This window comes from Oncorhynchus kisutch, linkage group LG26, assembly GCF_002021735.2.
Source record: "Oncorhynchus kisutch isolate 150728-3 linkage group LG26, Okis_V2, whole genome shotgun sequence".
Classification (NCBI taxonomy): domain Eukaryota; kingdom Metazoa; phylum Chordata; class Actinopteri; order Salmoniformes; family Salmonidae; genus Oncorhynchus; species Oncorhynchus kisutch.
The window spans coordinates 19,818,683-19,840,913 of NC_034199.2; the positions used below are offsets into that span (position 1 = coordinate 19,818,683).

The 22,231-nt window shown below is 41.9% G+C and overlaps 1 protein-coding gene across 7 annotated transcripts in view; it reads right to left on the bottom strand.

Moving 5' to 3' along the window:
- LOC109871045 (ubiquitin specific peptidase 9 X-linked) overlaps window positions 1-22,231 on the bottom strand; it is an 83,063-nt gene that overhangs the window by 43,221 nt on the left and 17,611 nt on the right. For 3 of the 7 annotated variants that reach the window (XM_031805936.1, XM_031805935.1, XM_031805934.1), the window contains exons 5-18: window positions 17,849-17,961; window positions 14,964-15,182; window positions 13,249-13,364; window positions 10,064-10,315; window positions 9,726-9,864; window positions 9,415-9,567; window positions 8,401-8,505; window positions 8,192-8,290; window positions 4,970-5,077; window positions 4,658-4,794; window positions 3,962-4,000; window positions 2,994-3,127; window positions 753-843; window positions 131-280 (exon numbers count right to left, since the gene is read on the bottom strand). In XM_031805936.1, the coding sequence (XP_031661796.1) occupies window positions 131-280; window positions 753-843; window positions 2,994-3,127; window positions 3,962-4,000; window positions 4,658-4,794; window positions 4,970-5,077; window positions 8,192-8,290; window positions 8,401-8,505; window positions 9,415-9,567; window positions 9,726-9,864; window positions 10,064-10,315; window positions 13,249-13,364; window positions 14,964-15,182; window positions 17,849-17,961 (1,855 nt within the window). The remainder of the gene's footprint in view (window positions 1-130; window positions 281-752; window positions 844-2,993; window positions 3,128-3,961; window positions 4,001-4,657; window positions 4,795-4,969; window positions 5,078-8,191; window positions 8,291-8,400; window positions 8,506-9,414; window positions 9,568-9,725; window positions 9,865-10,063; window positions 10,316-13,248; window positions 13,365-14,963; window positions 15,183-17,848; window positions 17,962-22,231) is intronic. The other 4 variants (XM_031805940.1, XM_031805939.1, XM_031805937.1 and 1 more) reach the window with 3 other exon arrangements.

Sequence of the window (22,231 nt, forward strand, 5' to 3'; positions counted from 1 at the left end):
GAGTTGAGTGGGTGTTTTTTTGTTGTTGTTGAGAACATTTAAGTTGAGAAAATTTTGAATATTTGACTTGTTCTCCATGACAGAGAGAAAGGAAATAACATAAATTGAAACATGTTGGAGCCATATTCACCCTTTCGAGGTGATAATATTGATGATGGCAGCGTACCATTTGAAGCAGGCCTCTCTATCACATAGGAAGACAGCGTTTTCGGCCAGGCACTTCCAGATCTGTTTGGCCTGAGGAGCACAGAGCCACAACTGGCCATCCTTCAGCAGGAACCTGGGGACAACACAGACACATACTTTAACCATGAAGATCAGACGACAGTGGCTTAGTTCATGGCTCAATTCCATTCATTGTATTCATGAAGATGGAGCTGGGTCGTATTCATTAGGTCACGCAAAGGAAAACATTTTAAAAGTGTTTTGCAAAGTAAAAGAACAATTAGTGCTTCTTATTGGACAAGTACAGACAGTGACTCATGCCTGTTTCAGTGTGTTTTCTTCAGTTTGGTGCCTAATTAATACAATTAAATATGCAGGTTTAAAAATATATACTTGTGTATTGATGTTTACGGTTAGGTACACATTGGTGCAACGACAGTTCTTTTTTCACGAATGCGGTTGTTAAATCACCTGTTTGGCGAAGTAGGCTGTGATTCGATGAAAAATTAACAGGCACTGCATTGATTATATGCAACACAGGACACGCTAGATAAACTAGTAATATCATCAACCATGTGATGTCATACCTCAGGAAGTTGAGTCTCTCCTGGACTTCCTGTACGTGGCTGTAGCGGCTCCCTGCCCTCACCGTCTGGGGGTCAAACTCTGCCTGCTCGGCTACATAACACACAGGACCATCTACATCAGGGCTCAACGTACATCTTTAAATATCACGCAAATACTGAGGTTTTTCAAATGGAAAAGTAACATGCTAACTGCCCAGGGTTAGATACAGAGGGTAGAGAATGTAGAGAAACACACAGTGTACAAAACATTAGAGACACCTGCTCTTTACTTTCCATGACAGACTGATCAGGTGAAAGCCATAGCCACTTGCTAAATCCACTTCATATCAGTGGTCACCAACCGGTCGATCGCAATCAACTGGTCGATCTTCAAGCATTCCTAGTCGATCACCAAACATTTCTGTAGAAAAGCCAATGATAAAGGCTTGCACACCTTTTTGTATTATTTACGTTTCACTTTTGTCGGTAGGTGCACTTGATTCAGAAGCCCTGCACACCGGAGTAGGCAAAGTGTTGTCATTTTGAACAATTGAAAAGTCTGAAATGACTAACTTCTCCTACACGGCAGACCTAGAGATCCATGGTTAAATCAAGCGCGTCTACTGCGCTGGCCAATCGAATAGCTCAAATCACAGTGCCTACAGGTTGGATACTAGCCTATGTGAAATATCATAACTTTTAAAACCATGACCAGAGAGAGACTCAAAGCATATAGCAAAGAGCTGCTGTCATGATTTCATGTAAAAAAAAATATATATATATATATATATATTAAAACATAAAAGCCCTTCTCCCTATTCCCACTCACGCTGCAATGAATGAGTAGCCCTGCATTTGTATTATTATTCGAAGCTCATCGTGTTCATTTTAATATCGAGGAATATTTCACTTTCACTGAAGACTGTCCCCTCTCTCTGCTCAGTCTCACCGTGAGAGGATAACCCTCTGCTGCTCTCTCCTTCCCTGAGACTAATGCAATGTTCAAAACATCTGGGAACTCTGACATCTCCGACTTAAATGCGTTCACTCTTCCTGGGGTCCACATGAAACATGACATAATACAGAACATTACTAGACAAGAACAGCTCAAGGACATTTTTTTTTATGTATGTAGTTCTGTCCTTGAGCTGTTCTTGTCTATTAATGTTCTGTATTATGTCATGTTTCATGTTTTGTGTTGGACCCCAGGAAGAGTAGCTGCTGCTTTTGCAAAAGCTAATGGGGATCCTAATAAAATACCAAATACCAAGACAACAGGGAATTTGGAAAAAAAAAAAAAAACTAGATCCGACTGGGAAATATAGTATTAAATGGTCATCCAACTCGGAATTCGACCGGAGCATCACGGACGTCGTGATTTGACCTAGTTTTTTCACCCTGTGTTCCAAGTTGTCTTGAAAGTACCATGACCATCAAATGCAGGTACCATCAGTCCAGTAAAATAAAAGCTAATTATTTGATAATTATTTCAATTTATACTTCAGCTGTGCCTCATAAGTTGTACACCAACTACTGATCCATTTTGTTATCAAAGCTAGAGTTTTGAAATATAATATGGTCTGTATAGAAGAACAATATTGGCAGGACAGGCATATAGCCAATATGCTGTGATAATGTATTAGGCCTGCCTACTGCAAACTTCATTTCCTACAGAACTGTTTTTATTGGGTTAATGTTACATTTGAGTCATGTTGAAAAAAAACAGAGTGGTAGATCTCGGCTTGCTTTTTGACTGCGAAAGTGATCTTTACTCAGAAAGGGAAGGTGACCACTGGTGTAGATGAAGGGGAGGAGAGAAGGATTTTTAAGCCTAAAGACAATTGAGACATGGATTGTGTATGTGTGCCATTCAGAGGATGAATGGACAAGACAAAATATTTAAGAGCCTTTGAACGGGGTTTTGGTAGTAAGTGTCAGCCACACCAGTTTGACTGTGTCAAGACCTGCAGCACTGCTGGGTTTTTCACGCTGAACATCAAAAATGAAGTCCAGCCAACTTGACACAACTGTGGGAAGCATTGGAGTCGACTTGGGCCAGCCTCCCTGTGGAACACTTTCGACACCTTGTAGAGTCCATGCCCCGACGAATTGAGGCAGTTCTGAGGGCACAACTCAATATTAGGAAGGTGCTCCTAATGTTTTGTACACTCAGTGTTGTATTTCTGAAGAAGTCTGAAAGTCAAGAATGAGGCAATCGTGATTAATGAGAAAATGGAATCCACTGTGTCAGGTGAGCCGTACCTTTAGAGAACTGCCTCATGGTCTCCATGTAGGCAGAGAGGTTCTCAGCCACCAGCGTGACCAGGGCATGGTTGTGTTGGAGCTGGTTGATCAGGTCATGACGATAGAACACATGAGGACTCCTCTGAGTCTGACTGTATAGCAGAGAGTGAGGTGGAGAGAGATATGAAGAGAGAAAGAGATGGAGAGAGAAAGATAGTTGGAGGGAGAGAGAGATGGAGAGAGAGGGTGGAAAAGAGAGACAAAAGTTCAGAGACTTAGCCACCATGTCTATGACAAGTAGACAACTTCAACTTATACTCCCACTCCTACTAATGAAATTATTACAATGATTTGCGTGTACAATTAGTGGAATTTTGTTGCTTATCTGCACCTGTAGCTTAAAGAAATCCATTTTGGTATATCGACTGTTCTAACCAGTAAGCCATTATCTGTGTGTGTGTGTGTGTGTGTGTGTGTGTGTGTGTGTGTGTGTAGCAAGAGAAATGTTGAGGAATTTCAGTCTTAAAATTACTAGGATGTCGTGTTGTTCCGGAAATGTGAGTATGCAGCACCCTCAGAAATGCCCCCCAAAATGTCACCCTGCAAACAGTCAGTGATTGGAGCTAAGAAGAGCAGGTGCAGAAAAAGACGCATTTCAGTGTGACACCCTTTTCCCTATGTATTGAAATACTTTTGCACCCAATTCCCCAAATAATGCACTACTTGACAAGAGCCCTGTGTGGCTCTGCTCAAAGGTAGTGCACTGTTTGTGGTAATTTGTGGCTCTGGTCAAAGGTAGTGCAGTAGTGTATAAGGAATAGGGTGTAATTTGAGATTTACCCTGAGAAAGGTTTGCTAAAGCAGATTAATGAATGAAAATAAACATTACAGATCTGTTGTACCATCTGAGAGAGAGTAAATTAGAAATGATTTACAATTTATACAAAATATTGCCATAATATCCCCCAAATTAGCTGTCAACTTACCCCGCTAAGTTCGTTTGTATGTTAATAGGAATTTTCTTTCTGAAAAACAACAGGCATGTGGTGTGCTACATATTTGCTGCATTTACTTGTACTATTTCAGTCAGTACAACTGCACGTTGTTATTAAAAGCAGCACCTTATTCAACAATCTCCATGCTACTTTGAGAGCTCAGCGTTTTAGAAGCAAGATACATTCGCTCAGTTTTAGTCTTCAAGAATGCTCCCAGTCTAAGCGTTAGTGAAAACCTGGTCAAACTGGGTGGCAAGGTCAAGTCACAGACTGTTGACAGAAAATCCCTGTTTACAAAAGAGTTGGCATGCCTCAGCCTCTCTGGAAATGTGATTAAAATGCCAGAGACATCCGTGTCAGCTATGTGAAAAATCAAAGCCATGCTTAAATGCGTAGAGTAAATGTATAACCAAGCATAGCATTCTGAGCACAAAAATTAGCCTTTTTTAAGTGGGGTGAAATATTTAACTATTTAAAATGTTGCAGATAGAAACGTAAAGTATTGAGCTGACAAATCCCTTTTGTACATAACAAAAAACATCTGCTCTACACTGTGCATTTCTATCTGTTACGTCCTGAATAATACTCCATTTGTACTCATTCTGCTTCCATATCTTTGTCAATCACTAGCATGTTCAACTATGTCCCTCCTCCAAGCCCGTAGTTGAACTCTGACCATCTCCTTACCTGAGATTCTGAGGAGCCTCTCCGAACAGGCTACAGATCTCTCGGATCTGCTTTAGTGCAGGAATCACCCATTTGTCATTGGTGCGCAACTCTTCTATGAAGCGATCGATCCACTGGATCTTCTGCGTGTCTCGATCCTGAAATGAACACGAACATCCGTATTCAAGGAACACACACACACACACAGCCATAAGCCGATTCTTCTGAACACTCCAATAGACCGCTTCAAATAAATCTTAATTGATTGGTTTTCAGTACCTTGAGCCGTGTGGGAAAGCAGTTGCCTGGCTCTTGACTGGTACCTAGTATTACCTGAGAACAACTGTAGTCCAGTATCTTGATGTGAGCACTGAGAGCCTGGTCCATGATGTCTACAGGCACATCATCGCTGTGAGCCAGGTTCCACAACAGGTTCAGCACCTTGTGGTGAGAGGAGGAGAGGAACCTTCAGTACTTTTATCCAAACAGAGCACAAGGAGCTGGAATAAGACATCTCTTTAACCAATGCTTGACATTCAGGGCTGCCTGCTGGCTAGGGGAGGTTTAGGAAACCCCTAGGGCCAGGGGAGGTTTAGGAAACCCCTCGGGCCAGTCTATCATCCCAGTCAGTGGTCCGCTTGGGCCAGTGAAAAGGTTAAGGATATATAACTGTTTAAAAAAACATGAATTCCCGAAGCTGCTAGTTCATTATGCATACTGAACAAAAATAAGTGCAACATGTAAAGTGTTGGTCCCATCTTTCATAAGCTGAAAAAAAAATCCCAGAAATGTTACATATGCACAAAAAGGTTATTTCTCTCAAATGTAGTGCACAAATTTGTTAACATCCATGTTAGTGAGCATTTTGCCAAGATAATCCAGCCACCTGACAGGTGTGGCATATCAAGACGCTAATTAAACAGCATGATCACGGGGACAATAAAAGGTCACTCTAAAATGTGCAGTTTTGTCACAATACAATACAAATGTCTCAAGTTGAGGGAGCGTGCAATTAGCGTGCTGACTGCAGGAATGTCCACCAGAGCTGTTGCCAGAGAATTGAATGTTAATTTCTCGACCATAATTTCTCTACTGCCTCCAACCGTTTTAGAGAATTTGGCAGTCTAACCAGCCTCACAACCACAGACCACGTGTAACCACGCCAGCCCAGGACCTCCACATCCGGCTTCTTCACCTGCAGAATTATTTGAGGGGGGGTATTTCTGCCTGTAATAAAGGCAATTTGTGGGGGAAAAACACATTCTGATTTGCTGGGCCTGGCTCCCCAGTGGGTGGGCCTGGCTGCCTTCCAAGGACCACCATGGCTGCACCCCTGCCCAGTCATGTGAAATCCATAGATTAGGGCCTAATGAATTGATTTCAATTGACGTATTTCCTTATTAGAACTGTAACTCACAAAAATCTTTGAAATTGTTGCATGTTGTGTTAATATTTTTGTTCAGTTTAAAATGCTTAATTGCTCAGCGCCGCACACAGGCTAGTTTGAGATATCTGTTGGGCAGAGAGAGCACACAGCCTAGTTTGAGATATCTGTTGGGCAGAGAGAGCACACAGCCTAGTTTGAGATATCTGTTGGGCAGAGAGAGCACACAGGCTAGTTTGAGATATCTGTTGGGCAGAGAGAGCACACAGCCTAGTTTGAGATAATCTGTTGGGCAGAGAGAGCACACAGCCTAGTTTGAGATAATCTGTTGGGCAGAGAGAGCACACAGCCTAGTTTGAGATATCTGTTGGGCAGAGAGAGCACACAGCCTAGTTTGAGATATCTGTTGGGCGGAGAGAGCACACAGGCTAGTTTGAGATATCTGTTGGGCAGAGATAGCACACAGCCTAGTTTGAGATATCTGTTGGGCAGAGAGAGCACACAGGCTAGTTTGAGATATCTGTTGGGCAGAGAGAGCACACAGGCTAGTTTGAGATATCTGTTGGGCGGAGAGAGCACACAGCCTAGTTTGAGATATCTGTTGGGCAGAGAGAGCACACAGGCTAGTTTGAGATATCTGTTGGGCAGAGAGAGCACACAGGCTAGTTTGAGATATCTGTTGGGCGGAGAGAGCACACATATCTCCAACAGCTGATTGTTTCGTGGAGCAGCTCACCGAAGACCGACAGCGATAGGAAAGAGGTAGGAAAGATGGTGCAAGTTATGATATCTACCTGTAAAGGCTAAGGCCAGAAAGGGTATGTAAACCAGTTATGTAAAAAGTCTTGGAACATTTGCGATGTGCAATTCAGTCATCATGGAATAGCCTACTTTGAATTCAGACATTTAGGCTATTTGGTCCTTGAAAAGTCCTTGACATGCTGGTAGCCGATTTAGAGGTTCAACGGCTCCAATATAATTAGGCCGATTCACGATTTCCTTTATGATCCGTTTTTATGAGATGTAGCCGCTATCATTTGTTTCAAGCCATTTCAATTGATAGGTGCTGCGCTATTCGGTTGCTTTTGTTGGGGTAAAACCATATACGGAAGGATATATTATTACAAAGGGAACCCGTTTTTTGCTCACTTTCTCGTTTTTTTAAATGTATTTTATTCATCTGTTATTTTACCAGGTAAATTGACTGAGAACACGTTCTCAATTACAGCAACGACCTGGGGAATAGTTACAAGGGAGAGGAGGGGGATGAAAGAGCCAATTGTAAACTGGGGATTATTAGGTGACCGTGATGGTTTGGGGGCCAGATTGGGAATTTAGCCAGGACACCGGGGTTAACACCCCTACTCTTACGATAAGTGTCATGGGATCTTTAATAACCTCAGAGAGTCAGGACACCCGTTTAACGTCCCATTCGAAATACAGCACCCTACACAGGGCAGTGTTTTTTAGACCAGAGGAAAGAGTGCCTCCTACTGGACCTCCAACACCACTTCCAGCAGCATCTGGTCTCCCATCCAGGGACTGACCAGGACCAACCCTGCTTAGCTTCAGAAGCAAGCCAGCAGTGGTATACTGCTGGCATGCTGCTGTTTCAAGCATACAATAACTCTTCAACATCTCAAATGGCGAGACTGACTAGCTACTACATGGACAGACTTCATGTTTATGTGTCAGGAACATCTATCGCTGCATGCAGTCTATTTAGTCAGACAATGCCCACATTATGACATATTTTAGAATAAATAAACATACATGTCAATGTCAATGCATAATGCTGTTAGGAAGGCCTATAAAATAAAATGTATTATGCTAATGTATACTTTTTTCAAAAAATTTTGGGGGTGAAGTTTTATTTCTTTCGTCTATTACAACAATGAAATATAACATGTAGGTCCTTGAAAATTACAATGAAGTGCTTGAAAAAAAGTCCTTGAAAGTCCTTGCATTTGTCTGCATGAACCGTGTATAGGATACTTGCTACGACCTAATGGAAGATAAAATCACCTGCTATTGAAATTATGCTCGCATCATTCGCTTTACTGATAGATCTTGACCTGGTCAGTATTTTGTTCCATTCGGGCCAGTAGCTTTCATTTGTCACTGACCCCGTCTGGACTGGCAAATTGACCTGAATGTCGAGCCCTGATTACCTTGTGGGCCATCACTCCATCCTTGTCATCCTCCGCCAGACGACGGATCAGCTCCAGCAGCTTCTCACGCTGCTTCTTACTAGCGTTCGTCCAACTCGCCTGCAGGCCACAAACACCACCACGGGGGTTAGGAGAGCAGTGTGTGTGTGTGTGTGTGTGTGTGTGTGTGTGTGTGTGTGTGTGCGCGCAAACGGAGAGAAGTCTCTCACCTTGAAGCAGTCAAAAAGGTGGTCGAGCTGCTCAGGGGAGAAGTCCCAGGCCAGCTTGGCCAGGAGGTCGTGGACGTTCTTCACGATGGCCTCATGTTTACCAGCCTGCGGGTGGAACAAAGTGTCAACAAACATGTAAACAATCACATTTCCTGTTTCCAGCCTCCGATAGACAATGCAGGAGCACATAAACATAATTTAATGGACCGAGCCATGCTTAGGAAAGGGCGTTTTCAGTCGATCAAACCCAATGACCTGGAAATGCCCCAGCTAAGACAAGGGATTTCCCATTCTGCTTTTAGAGCCGTTACAGGTAAAACCATGCTTTTGGTGCACTTTTTGAGGCACTGTGCTTTTACCGGTATTTCCAGCATTAACCACGAGTGTTGCTGCAGGTAAGAAATCCTAGGAATTATTTTGTAATTGACACAAGCCATCTCCAAATCAATCAATCAATGTCTGGTTGTGTGTTTGTGTTTGGCGGAGGGACCAGAAAATGCGTAGCTCTGCCACTTAAGGTGTTGGCTTGAAAGTTGCTGAACCCAGGTTTGAGTTCCAGTCTGGGCTACCCCCCAAATTCATTTGAATATAATTCCATGGTTGGTTTCATTGACTTTCCCCTTTAACTGCACTGAATTTAACAGATTTTTTTGCTACAACTTCTGAGTCTGTTGCAGAGGTATAGAATCACTGGTCTACAAATTGTATTCCCTCACAAATAATAGGTTTTGTGAGATTAAGATTCACAGAGCTACGCCTCCCGACTCAGCCAATCACGCAAACAAACACACACGCACAACCAGACATTGACTGGAGACAACTTGTGTCAATTACAGCACATTTCCAAGGATTATTTTACCTGCAGCAATTATTGTGGATAATGCTGGAAATACTTGCTAACAAGTACACAAAAAAGCTTTGCCCTAGTTATAGGTCATATCCCTTTCACCTGAACCATGCACGATGTGTGTGATAATCAATGGCTCTCTCTTCAAACACACAAACACACAGTACCTGTGCAGCCCAGATGTTGTCCAGGTCCTGCATGGTAAGAGCTTTCTCTTTGATGACGAAGCGAAGTATCTTCTCTAGTTTTTCTACGTACTGAGGCTGGTGCAGACTGTCCCTCAGCACGATGGACAGGATGTGGTTCTGCTGGATCCACTCCTGAGAGACAGAGGCATCTTTCAATCTCCACTCAAACACCAACAGTTCTGCGGACTATGCCACCAGAAAAAACACCAAGGTACACTCTCTATATTACGCACTTTGTGACAAAAGCGCTCGTTATAAAAATACATTTGATAGGTTGGTGGTTAACTCACCGCCATGCGCTCTGCAGTAAGCCACTCCTCCTCCTCAGGGTTGCCATGTCGATGTGTGTAGTAGGACACACTTGAGATTACCTTGTTTACTTCATTTAGTGCATTCATTTTGCCATTAAAAGAGGAAATTTGCAATAACCTGTGGATGAAAACAACCACCACAGATTACTATCTACAAATAGTTCACATTGGGGCAATCCCTAACGAAAGACTACAAAACCCTTATTGACATAAATACATGATTTGTGCACATCTCAGGTTAGCATTCAGCCAACAGTTTGAAAGGCAGGTGTTTTAAAACAAAAGCTTTAAGACAGTTTGTTCTGAAGCGAACTCACCTAAGAATCATTTTTAACCTAAAAATCTCTAAACTCTTCACGGTCTCCTCCTGCCCAGGCACCCTGGAGGCCAGGTTCTTCAGGGACTTGATGATCATGGACAGGGCGTCATTTTTGGCTTCGTTCTTGGCCTCCTTCTTCAGCTCCTCATCTGTCAGGTTCTCCAGAAACTGAGGAACCATCTCGATCACGGGCAGGAAGTACTTCTTCACCGTGTGCAATGTGAGGAACTCGTAACACTGCCCAAAAGGCCTGGAGGACAACACAAAACAGTCGCAACACGTCCAGTAGACCATGTCGTTCCCATAGCTCTATATAGGGTTCATACACATTTTATCATTTTGATTCACATGACTAAATTCCCCGCAATTGAACCGAATCCCAACTAATATAATGGCGGAGTGAATTGTTAGTTAAATCAAAAATAATAATTTAAATTAATCATATGAATCGCTCAAAAAAGTTAATCAACTTTGAATGGCCTTATTCGCGAGTGTTGGGGGGGAAAGTTTTTTGGGACATGAATACATGCTAATAATAGATCAACGGTAAACTAGAGGCTACAATTAAAAGTTTTGAATTGGCTACCTAGTTATTCGTCTGTTCTTTATCATATTTTATTGGCCAACCTGCTGCTGCAATGTCCTACTGTCTCTCCTTTAGTTACGGCCCACTCGTCTCGCAAAGACGCGCTAAAGTGTCATTCCGATCCTGGCTGGTATGTGGATTTTTATTTGATTGACAAAATATTTAAAAACCGTGGCTAAATAACTTACATGAACCAAAATGATTAAATACATTTCAATTACTTTTCCAAACCTTTTTGGATTTGATCATTTTCCAAATATTTTCCAGGCCTGTAAAACACCATTATAAAACTCCATGAGTTTTCCAGGATTTTCATAACCATATGAACCCAGTCTATATGTTGAAGCATGTTTATAAAAAAAAACAAGAGTTGTGGGTTTGATTGTTGTATGGGCCACATTAAAGCATTTTCATCAATCCAGTCATGAAGACAGCTATCAGAGCAAGAACCTGAGGCCTTCTTTACTGGTGGGATGATATACACTGGTGGTGCATGGAGTTGAGTTAGCCTTTGGAAGTATTCAGACCTGGACTTTTTCCACATTTTGTTAGGTTTCAGGCTTATTCTAAAATTGACTAAATCGTTTCCCCGTCCTCAATCTACCCACAACACCTCATAATGACGAAGCAAAATTTTTTTTTTAAATGTATTAAATATAAAAAAACATAAATATCACATCTACATAAGTATTCAGACCCTTCACTCAGTACTTTGTTGAAGCACCTTTGGTAGCAATTACATCCTCGAGTCTTCTTGGGTATGACACTACAAGCTTGGCACACCTGTATTTGGGGAGTTCCTCCCATTCTTCTCTGCAGATCCTCTCAAGCTCTGTCAGGTTGGATGGGGAGCGTCGCTACACAGCTATTTTCAGGTCTCTCCAGAGATGTTAGATCGGGTTCAAGTCCGGGCTCTGGCTGGGCCACTCAAGGACATTCAGAGACTTGTACCGAAGCCTCTCTTGCGTTGTCTTGGCTGTGTGCTTAGGGTCATTGTCCTGTCGAAAGTTGAACCTTCACTTTAGGCCAATGTGTTGAATCTTGGTTTCACCAGACCGGATAATCTTGTTTCTCATGAGAGTCTAAGTGCCTTTTGGCAAATTCCAAACAGGCTACAGAGATGGTTGTCCTTCTGGAAGGTTCTCCCATCTCAACAATGGAACTCCGGAGCTCTGTCAGAGTGACCATCGGGTTCTTGGTCACCTGACCAAGGCCCTTCTCCCCCGATTGCTCAGTTTGGCCGGGCTGCAGGCTCTACGAAGGGACTTGGTGGTATCAAACTTATTCCATTTAAGAATGATGGACGCCACAGTGTTATTGAGGACCTTCAATGCTGCTGACATTTTTTGGTACCCTTCCCCCTTTTCTGTGCCTCGACACAATGTTAGCTAGCAAGTCTGTCTACACAAATAGTGAGTTAATGTTACCTAGCTAGCTAGCTAAATATCCCTTCACTGGTGGGCTAAAGCTAGCATGTCACCATGTGAAAAGGTATGACTACACAAACCGTGAGCTAACGTTAACTAACTGGTTAGCTCACTAAAGACACAGATCTGGTATCCTTCCCCAGATCTGTGCCTCTATACAATCTTGTCTCGGAGCTCTATGGACAATTCCTTCGACCTCTTGGCTTGGTTTCTGCTCTGACATGCACTGTCAACTGTGGGACCTTCTATAGACAGGTGTGTGCCTTTCCAAATCATGTCCAATCAATTTAATTCAACACAGGTGGACTCCAATCAAGTTGTAGAAACATCTCAAGGATGATCAATGGAAACAGGAGTGCATCCTGAGCTCAATTTCGAGTCTAGCAAAGGGTCTGAATACTTGTAAATAAGGTCTCTTATTTAATTTGAATACATTTACAAAAATATTCTAAAAACCTGTTTTCACTTTCTCATTATGGAGTACAGTGTGTAGATTGCTGACGATTTTTACATTTTTTATTTAATCCATTTTTAAATAAGGCTGTAACATAACAAAATGTGGAAAAGGTCAAGGGGTCTGAATGTTTCATATAAAGTGAATTTGTGGGGGGACTAGATACATAAAGTGCTTTCATTTCTAAACTGTAAAACATATGCATGGAAATACCATTGAGTAAAAGGTGACATTATGTACTGTCGCCTCGTATAGAAAATGTTCTCAAATAAAAAAATACTGGAGTATAGAGCTAAATTTAACAAATGTATTTATTTGGACAGTGAAGCTACAGCGGGAGTGTGATGTAAAAAGCACTTGGAAATGTAATGAAACATGCTATTAAATGTAATCTATTAAAGCAGGAGTTTTCAACCTTTTCTTGCCCAGGGACCCCCACCCAGGCAAACCAGGGACACCCATATATGTCAGCAACAACAACAACAAAAATAATGTCTTATTATCAAGTGGATGGTAATGGCAAGTAATCAACATTTTAAAATGGATAGATTTGGTAGACTCATTATGTTGACCTCACTACAGCTCTAACAACTAGAAAGGTATAAGAAAATTGTGCAGTTTTGAAGCCAATTTCGCAGACCCCCTGCCCTAAGGGGCCAGTGACCAGTTTGAAAACCCCTGCATTAAAGTGTGTGTGTGTTCACAGGCTAACTCACTTGATAAGTGCGGCGATGATCTGGACGTTCAGTGCTTGGCCACCTATGAAGCGATCGTGCAGTGTTTGAAACCCATTTAACGAGCCAAATTTGTTTATTAAATCCACCAACCAGCCCTGTAAACAAAGAACAAAAAAGAACACACATGGTAAAGACACTCACCATCCGACCACTATTCACTCAAGTTGTTGAGCTATACAAATATATCCCTCTCGTCTCGCAGCTATTACACAGAAAGGCTTGGGTTGATTGAAGAGAAAATCAGAGGAGAACTGGTTGGCTTCCGATTCAACCCACATGCCCATAGAGGCTGCAGCAGTGTTCATATTGGGCTGCCTGCCATCTACAGCAGACAGGCAGCTGCCGCCTTGGCTTCCCTCCGCAACAATGTTCACATTGACCACCCCGGCCCACGCTCCATTCATCGCACTTTTCATAGAAGAAATCACACTCTCCCTGGCATGGCCCACTCTCATTTAAACTCCACAACACTCGAGTGCATCCTTTTATTGTATTTTCATCCCTCTTCCATTTTCTATGCAGTGCACGGAGGGATCCTCCTCTGTTTCTGTGCGCTGGCCCTAAGGCGGCAAGCCCAGAGCAAACAATACTGCTCTGTAGATTTGTTCCAAGAAAATAAATTGCAGGCCAACAGATGACTAAAAAGACTGTTCTCTGTTCCTATGGCAATCGCAGATATCCAGAGGATATTTTATTTAGTCTCAATTCAAAAAATGTATTCAAACATTTCTCATTGTGCAGATATGAAGAGATTAAGATGGGAGAAAAAGAGACATTCACACAGTATCCCCAATATCAGTCCCAGCACATAAGTTTATAAAAAAATCCTCAGTATGTATTTTAGTTGATCCACCTGGCTACAGGTAATTTATGTTTTATTTCACCTTTATTTAACCAGGTAGGCTAGTTGAAAAAAAGTTCTCATTTACAACTGCGACTTGGCCAAGATAAAGCAAATCAGTGTGACACAAACAACCCAGAGTTACACATGGGATAAACAATCGTACAGTCAATAACACAATAGAAAAATCTAAATACAGTGTGTGCAAATGTAGTAAAGTGGTGTTTATTGGTGATTTTGGAAAAAGATATTGGCTAACAGGAGTAAGTTGTAGTGGTAACAGTCCCTGCAACCAGGGATGGGCATTTGAAATGTTTGACTGTTCCAGTACCCACGTGATATTTATTTGGAGTAATTGAATGGAGAATTTTATTTGAATTTTTTTTGAACAAGGGCCGCACTGGATTTGTACTTATAAACATGCAAACAGATCGCAAAAATAGCAAATTTATCATAACCATTATAGATAAATCCTAATTGATAAATTTCCCCACATATAAATTCAGTCAATAAAAAAAGCAAGTGCCATTTAAGATTAATTTATTGAAACCGTAATATCAACTGGTTATATTATATTGTGGAATTCAAGCTTAAAAAGGCAGTAACCTCAGAAGCGGTGCTTGCTTCTAGAAGCCTATGGCTGTGTAATGGCATTGCTCTGTTAATTTAGCAGACAAGACGCTCATAACAGTAGAACCGCCTGGTCTTTCATCCTGCAAGTACCCGGTAGAGAACATTGCCGGGCATCCCTTTAGCATATGCATCAGATGCATATCAAGGAGTACAATGGGAGAACAACTTGGGTGAGAAATAAGAAATCTTTGGGGGGGGCTACCTTGAATTCAGACCCTACCTTGGGGGAGCGAGGGTCAGGGGGGCGGGCGAAGAGCTCGTCATCGGCCAGCTGCACCCCAGCAGGCACCGTCTCAGAGGGCCGTGTGCCGTTGTAGATGTGGAACTTGCAGTGGGGGTTGGTGGCCATGGCCAGCAGCTCCAGCAAGGGGAACCAGTCCTGAGAAAGCTTGGCCACACACAGCTCCACCAGCCGGTGTGTGTTGTTGATGATACACCTCTGGACAGGGAGAGAGAGCGAGAGAGAGCGAGAGAGAGCGAGAGAGAGCGAGAGAGAGCGAGAGAGAGCGAGAGAGAGTGAGAGAAAGCGAGAGAGAGCGAGAGCGAGAGAGAGCGTCAGCAGTTAGTTTAATAATTTCAAAACAATCAGTGAGGTGATATGCACTGAAACAGCACAAGAGGTCTATTTCAATCTTAACATACAAATGTAAGCAGTAATAGCTCTCTGATACACAGAGAACATTTTGAAAAAGCCTTGAAGTATAGTCTGGTGCCCAGAGAAAACCCAACCCCTACTATAGCCCCTAACCCTTCAAGTCTTTGTAGACCTGGAGGAATCAGAGTAGCACAGCGGTCTAAGGCACTGCATCTCTGTGCTAGAGGCGTCACTACAGACATCCTGGTTCGAATCCAGGCTGTATCACAGCCAACCGTGATTGCGAGCCCCATGTGGCGGCGCACAATTGGCCCAGCGTCGTCCAGGTTTGGCCGGTGTAGGCAGTCATTGTAAATAAGAATTTCTTCTTAACCGACTTGCCTAGTTAAATAAAGGTTCAATAAAAAAATAAGAAAAATGTATTTAAAGATAGCTGTCAGCAACATGGTGACGGCTCCACATAGCCTGGTTGACACTAGTTACCACAGCCATAAAGTCTAAATTGGTTACACCGCAAAAATTCATGAAAACAAAAATTCGCTCTTTGGTCTTAATTTAAGGTTAGGCATAAGGTTAGCAGCAGGGGTTGTAACCGGTTTAAGGAACAGAAAACCAGGATCTATTTTTTTGGAGGGAAGAAAATGAACAAAAGTGATCTCTAACGTTCCTGAAGATAACCATTATTGTAAAAGCACCCCCCCCCCGATAAAAAAAAATCTAAGAGCCTATGCAAAGCACTCACTCTGTCACTCAGAAACGTATCCTTCCAGTGTCTACCGGCCAGCATGATTTCTAGGTTAAGGACACTATAGTTATCGTGTTTCACATTAGATTTATTAACAACAACAAAAAAGGTATGACGTGTTTTGAATTCTGGTGTCGCTGCACACACACACACGAGCTTGTTAGCTAGCTCTGGTCCAAAGCATTGAGCCAGCCTCGGTGATGAGCCAACTATCAGACGTTCAGATGTCCTCCATATTAGCCGCTCCTCCTCAGGTATCTAGCTAGTACTATGTAATTGATAGGCTTACTACTAATATCCTAAAAACAGTCAAATGCACATTATATCACGATGCCCAGCGCTTCAAGACAAGCCTCCATGTCATGTCAACACCGCAAAACTTCTGGCAGATCTCGCGCCCTACACTGTCCAAGCATGTAAACTAGCTTGCACGGTCCATAGCAAGCAGCTCTATCCGCAGTGATTGGTAGAGTTAATTAATGAGCTAAATGTAAAAACTCTGTTGATTTCACAGGTTTAAAAAGGAACCATATAAACAGGAGAAAAAAATTCGTTCAAACCAGTTCAGAACTTTATAATGCTGGTCGGAACAGAACAAAAAAAATGTTTTTATTTAATTTAACTAGGCAAGCCAGTTAAGAACAAACTCCTATTTACAATGACAGCCTACCCTGGCCAAACCCTAACCCGGACGACGCTGGGCCAAATTGTGCGCCACCCTATGGGACTCCAAATCATGGCCGGATGAGATACAGCATAAAATCAAACCAGGGTCTGTAGTGACGCCCCTAGTGCTGAGATGCAGTGCCTTAGACCGCTGCGGTTCTGTTCAGAACAAAAACAAATGGGAAATCATTTTGGTTCCAACCCCTGGTTAGCAGGGTGGTTAGTTTTAAAAATCTGATTTTAAGAAGAGAGATTATAGAAAAGGGCAGGGTTTAGCCATAATTATAACTTTGTGGCTATAGTAACTAGTGCCAGAAACAATGTATATTGTCTAGTTTGATATCTTATCCACCCTACCCCTGACATTTCTCAAATCTGAAATTAGCCCCATCTTTCCCTTTGATATTGTACTCCGTCAATCCTTTCATGTCTAAGCCAAGTCCCAAGAAGTAAGTGTGAGACATAGGAGTTGATTTGAGACTATTGGGGTGGACCTGAGCCCATAGCTAGAGATAGAGCTGGGCTGTCAGAGTGGGTGGCTCACACTCTACTGAGAGCGGCTATTCAGGATCAATGTTACTGAGTTAAACAGAACAGCCAAACCAAAGCCCCCTCCTCCAATAAAAAGAGCATTGATCACCCATGGGATTCTCCATTCATTTTTCCTTCTTTGCTCCAGCTCAAGGGTCCAGATAGCAAACTGTGTTGACCGACAAGACTGAGGCAGAGGAACATAAGCCACCTGCTTTGCTTTCAACAGATGACAGAAAATAAATTCATCGGATCTCAACAGGAGGGTGCTTCTGGTGATGTCACTCCCCTTAGCAAGGCCCTGTTTGAATACTTCTTAAGAAATGCATCCTTCCCTTCTTGAGTTAATCACAATTAACACAATTGGATTCAACACAATTGGATTGGTCAAAAAACAGGATTTCCACTGGATAGGGATCACCAATCCAATCATGTCAAATTAGTGATTACCCTAAGGAAGGGACTGGGAGGAGGAAGGGTTTTCAAAGTTTTGGAAGAGGGTCCGTGACTTCTTAAAAAAGTGACCATTATCCGGATTAAATGACATACAATAAATAAGAAGACTCACATGGATCTCAAACTTCCACCCGCTGACAGCCTCGTCTGTAAGGATCTTGGTGAAGGAGATGGTCAGGCCATCTCGGAAAAACCTCTGGCACGCCTCACACTTCACATCAAGTCCTAAACAGAGAGAAAATAATTAGGTGCATGGATATATTGTACTCCCACATCAGTGAAGGCTCCTCAGGAGGAAGGGAAGGACCATCCTCCTCAGTAAATAGTTTAACTATACTTAATATATTCACATCACAAAATAATGTATTAAAACACTGAAGGTCTATAGGGTATCACAATGACACTGTTTTGCAATGAAGGTCTCTAGGGTAGCACAATGGTGTAGCCGGAGGACAGATCGCTTCCGTCCTCCTCTGGATACAATGACTTCAATACAAAACCTAGGAGGCCCATGGTTCTCACCCTCTTCCATAGACTTACACAGCAATTACGACAACTTCCGGAGGGCGGCCGCCAGCCTATCAAAGCTCTTGCAGCATGAACTGACATGTTATCCACCCAAGGATCAGAGAATGAATCTATTACTGAAAGCATAAGCTACAGCTAGCTAGCACTGCAGTGCATAAAATGTGGTGAGTAGTTGACTGCAGCTAGCTAGTTTACCCTACTCAAACACCCAGCTCAAAAGAGAGAGGGATATTATGTTAGCTAGCAAGTCAGGGTAAGCTTTTGGTTTTATTAATTTATTGCCACAGGGGCCCTCCGGTGTAACTCCTAAACTGCTTGCTGACTGTATACTGTACTGCATGATTCTAGCCGGTTTACTAACCTGTTCTAGTAGTTATGTGGTCTATGAAGTGTGCTAATATGGTGTCATGACTTTACCTCCTTGGTGAGGATCAAAGGTGCCAGATCAACTGGCAATGGCAGACAGATAGCCAAATCCCTTTGTTACCGTGAGACTTTTGCCGCCCCGAACTTCAACATCAAACAATGGACACTGGGACCACATATTTCAACATCCGAATGTTGGGAATGATGAGAGATGGAATATGGAAAATGTATGTCTATTTTGTTGTCATTAAAATAGTTATGAAGATGCTATAACAAAAACATTGCAACTTGAAGAGCTTTTAACACTGTGTATATCAGGTTTACATTATTTATGTTGTGTAGAAAATATCAAGGATAAAGGGAATGTTTGTGACGATAGGATTGTTTTTAGTTCCCTAACAAGATCATAGTAATTATGATGCCTTGCTTCGTAACTAGCCATGCCCCAGGGAGCGTGTCACGTAAACGCCCCTTTCTACCCGAGGGTATAAAACGATTAAGTTCAGAATGAATATAATCAGACTAGATGGATCAAAAGCTGCAGCTTGGTCCACATTAGTCACGAACCCGAAAACTCCAACACTAGGTTGAAGAAGACAAAGGAACCTCAACTTGTTAAGGTATAGGGGGCAGCATTTTCACTTTTGGATAAATAGCGTGCCCAATTTCAACTTCCTGCTACTCATGCCAAGAATATAAGATATGCATATTATTAGTAGATTTGGATAGAAAACACTCCGAAGTTTCTAAACCTGTTTGAATCATATCTGTGAGTATAACAGAATTTATGTAGCAGGCAAAACCCTGAGGACTAACCATTCAGAATTTTTTTATTTTAGGTCTCGGTCTGTTCAGTGAGTTCTCATTGGGAAACGATATTTCTTAGGAACTTGTTTTCAGTTCCCACCGCTTCCACTGGATGTCACCAGTCTTTGGAAATTGGTTGAGGTTATTCCTTTGTGCAATGGAAGTAGTAAGGCCATCTAGGAACTGCATAACACTGTTGAGAGTTGCGCAAGACTTGAAAAGTTGCTTGGTTTGTTGTCTTCACGTATTGAACACAGATAGACCAGATTAACGTTTAAAAATACCTAAAGTTGTATTACAAAAGTAGTTTGAAATGTTTTGGCAAAGTTTACAGGCAACATTTGAAATATTTTGTAGTGACGTTGCGCAATTTGGAAGCTGTTTTTTTCTGGATCAAACGCGCCAAATAAATGGACATTTTGGATATATATGGACGGAATTAATCGAACAAAAGGACCAATTGTGATGTTTATGGGACATATTGGAGTGCTAACAAAAGAAGCTCGTCAAAGGTAAGGCATGTTTTATATTTTATTTCTGTGTTTTGCCTGCCGGGTTGAAATATGCTACCCTCTTTGTTTACTGTTGTGCTATCATCAGATAATAGCTTCTTATGCTTTCGCCAAAAAGCCTTTTTACAATCTGACATGTTGGCTGGATTCACAACGAGTGTAGCTTTAATTTAGTATCTTATATGTGTGATTTAATGAAAGTTTCATTTTTATATCATTTTATTTTAATTTGCCGTGCTGCATTTTCCCTGGCTTTTGGCCAAGTGGGACGCAAGCTTCCCCTATACCATAAGAAGTTAACAGTTAGTTGAGTAGCTGTATCTAAGAAGGTGAATTTAAGTAGGACCATCCGGTTATTCTCTTCAAATCATCGTTGCCTACACTGTTTTTATCACCACTCTGGGATCATTGACCGGGCTGATTAGCCGTCCTCAGGAGACCACTTCCAGAACGAATTCAAATAAACAGACAACTAAGAAGACATTGTGACCTCTTGTGGACAATCAGAGACACCATTCGAAGAACAGGCCCCCTTCTCACCAAGCGGAACCCTGCCCACGAAGGCCTGGGCCCAACAGAGATACCCAGTGAAGACCTTCAACACAGAAATACATACATTACCTCTTAGCCAAAAGAGCGGCAGTTCGGGCAAGGTATTAGGGCTACTGTAAGGATAGTTTCCAACTGTATCCAAGTGTTGCTTCTCTTTCTCGCTCTCTCTCTCTCTCTCTCTTTAACTCTCCATCTTGTGTAACAAGTGTCATAGTGTTAGTCCGCTACGGACTTGTTGTCATCGTATTTAGTTTCTTATCAATAATCTATACAGTGTGTGTGTGTGTGTGTGTGTGTGTGTGTGTGTGTGTGTCTTATGTTATCATTTAGCTAATTAGTAAGTAAATAATAAAATAAATTTGTGTGGTACGGAATGATCAGAGAGACACGGGTTTGTGCAGATTTACGAAGTCTGCGACATTCAGAACGAGATTGATAAGGTAATAATTAATAATTGACTGTTATTGATGTAAGAGATATTTATATATCTTTAGAGTTTAAATCGGGAGATAATAACTCAAACACATTTTCCTGTGGTGCCCCAAATTCCAAATGAACTAATTGCTACATGATTAATTTAATCTTGTACCAATTAAACATAGTAGGAAATTATTCAATAAATAACAGTCATCACATTAATGATAGTCACGTCAATGGTGATAACGATGTAGGCTATGTGCAGCAGTTAACGGTTATGATATGGTTTGGACGTTTTTTTTTGCCTTGTCAGACAGCTGATGTGTTGCACACTGAAGTCCACAAGCAATGGGAAAACTTGAGAGGAGGAGAATGTGAAAATGCGAGAAGTAATTATACAATGAGCAAAGTGAAGATGCTGTTTGTATGTGGCTGCTATGAAAGTTAACTGTATTGAGTGTGCTCAGGAGTGTATTCATTCCACTAATTATGTTGGAAAGCTTTTCTTAAACGGAAGCAAACAGAACAAAAACGGGGATAAACATACCTGAATTTGTCCGATAGAATCTCTCGTTTGCAACTGTTCGACTAATGATTACAACCTAGATCTGCTAGATGCAGGAAAGAATGTTCAAGAGTGTGATGGGTTTGGCGGTATAGGTATTGGACTATATACACAACGGCTATATCACACGGACCAGTTTAAGTTTTGACTTGACCTTTAATAACAGTAATTCAATGTTTGGTTTGTTAAATGTGATACTCATCTCCGGCTTGTATAATGTTAGTTTTAATAGTTTACTCCATTTACTACTTGAGTCATCTCTCTCCCTCTCCTCCTGCTGCTAACCACACAAAGCCCTGCCCCATCACTCAAGGAGAGAGCATTTGTTCAACCACGGAGTCACGAGCCCTTTCTTGCCATTCACTCTGCATGGTCAGATGGACGCAACAATATTGCTGACATGCTGATTACACAAGTATTCTATAATTACACTATTAGTTTGTGCACCTTACCGTCTGCCAATGACTGTTTGCTAGTTTGTATTTTCTTAGCTAGGTGTTGCTAAAATTATTTGTTAACGCTAAATCGCTAGTTAGAACATTTAGCAAGCCAGCTAACAGTCAAAGCAAACATGGCTAGTTGGCTAATACTGCCTGGTACCAGTGCTGGTGTAGGCCTAGATAAGCATGTTTGTGCAATTGTATCTTATCAGAGAGGAATAGGTGAAGAATGAATATGTTGGCTAGCTAGCTACATGAAGTAAGAAAACATGCAATGTAATGTCTAATTAGGGTGACCTGGAAACATT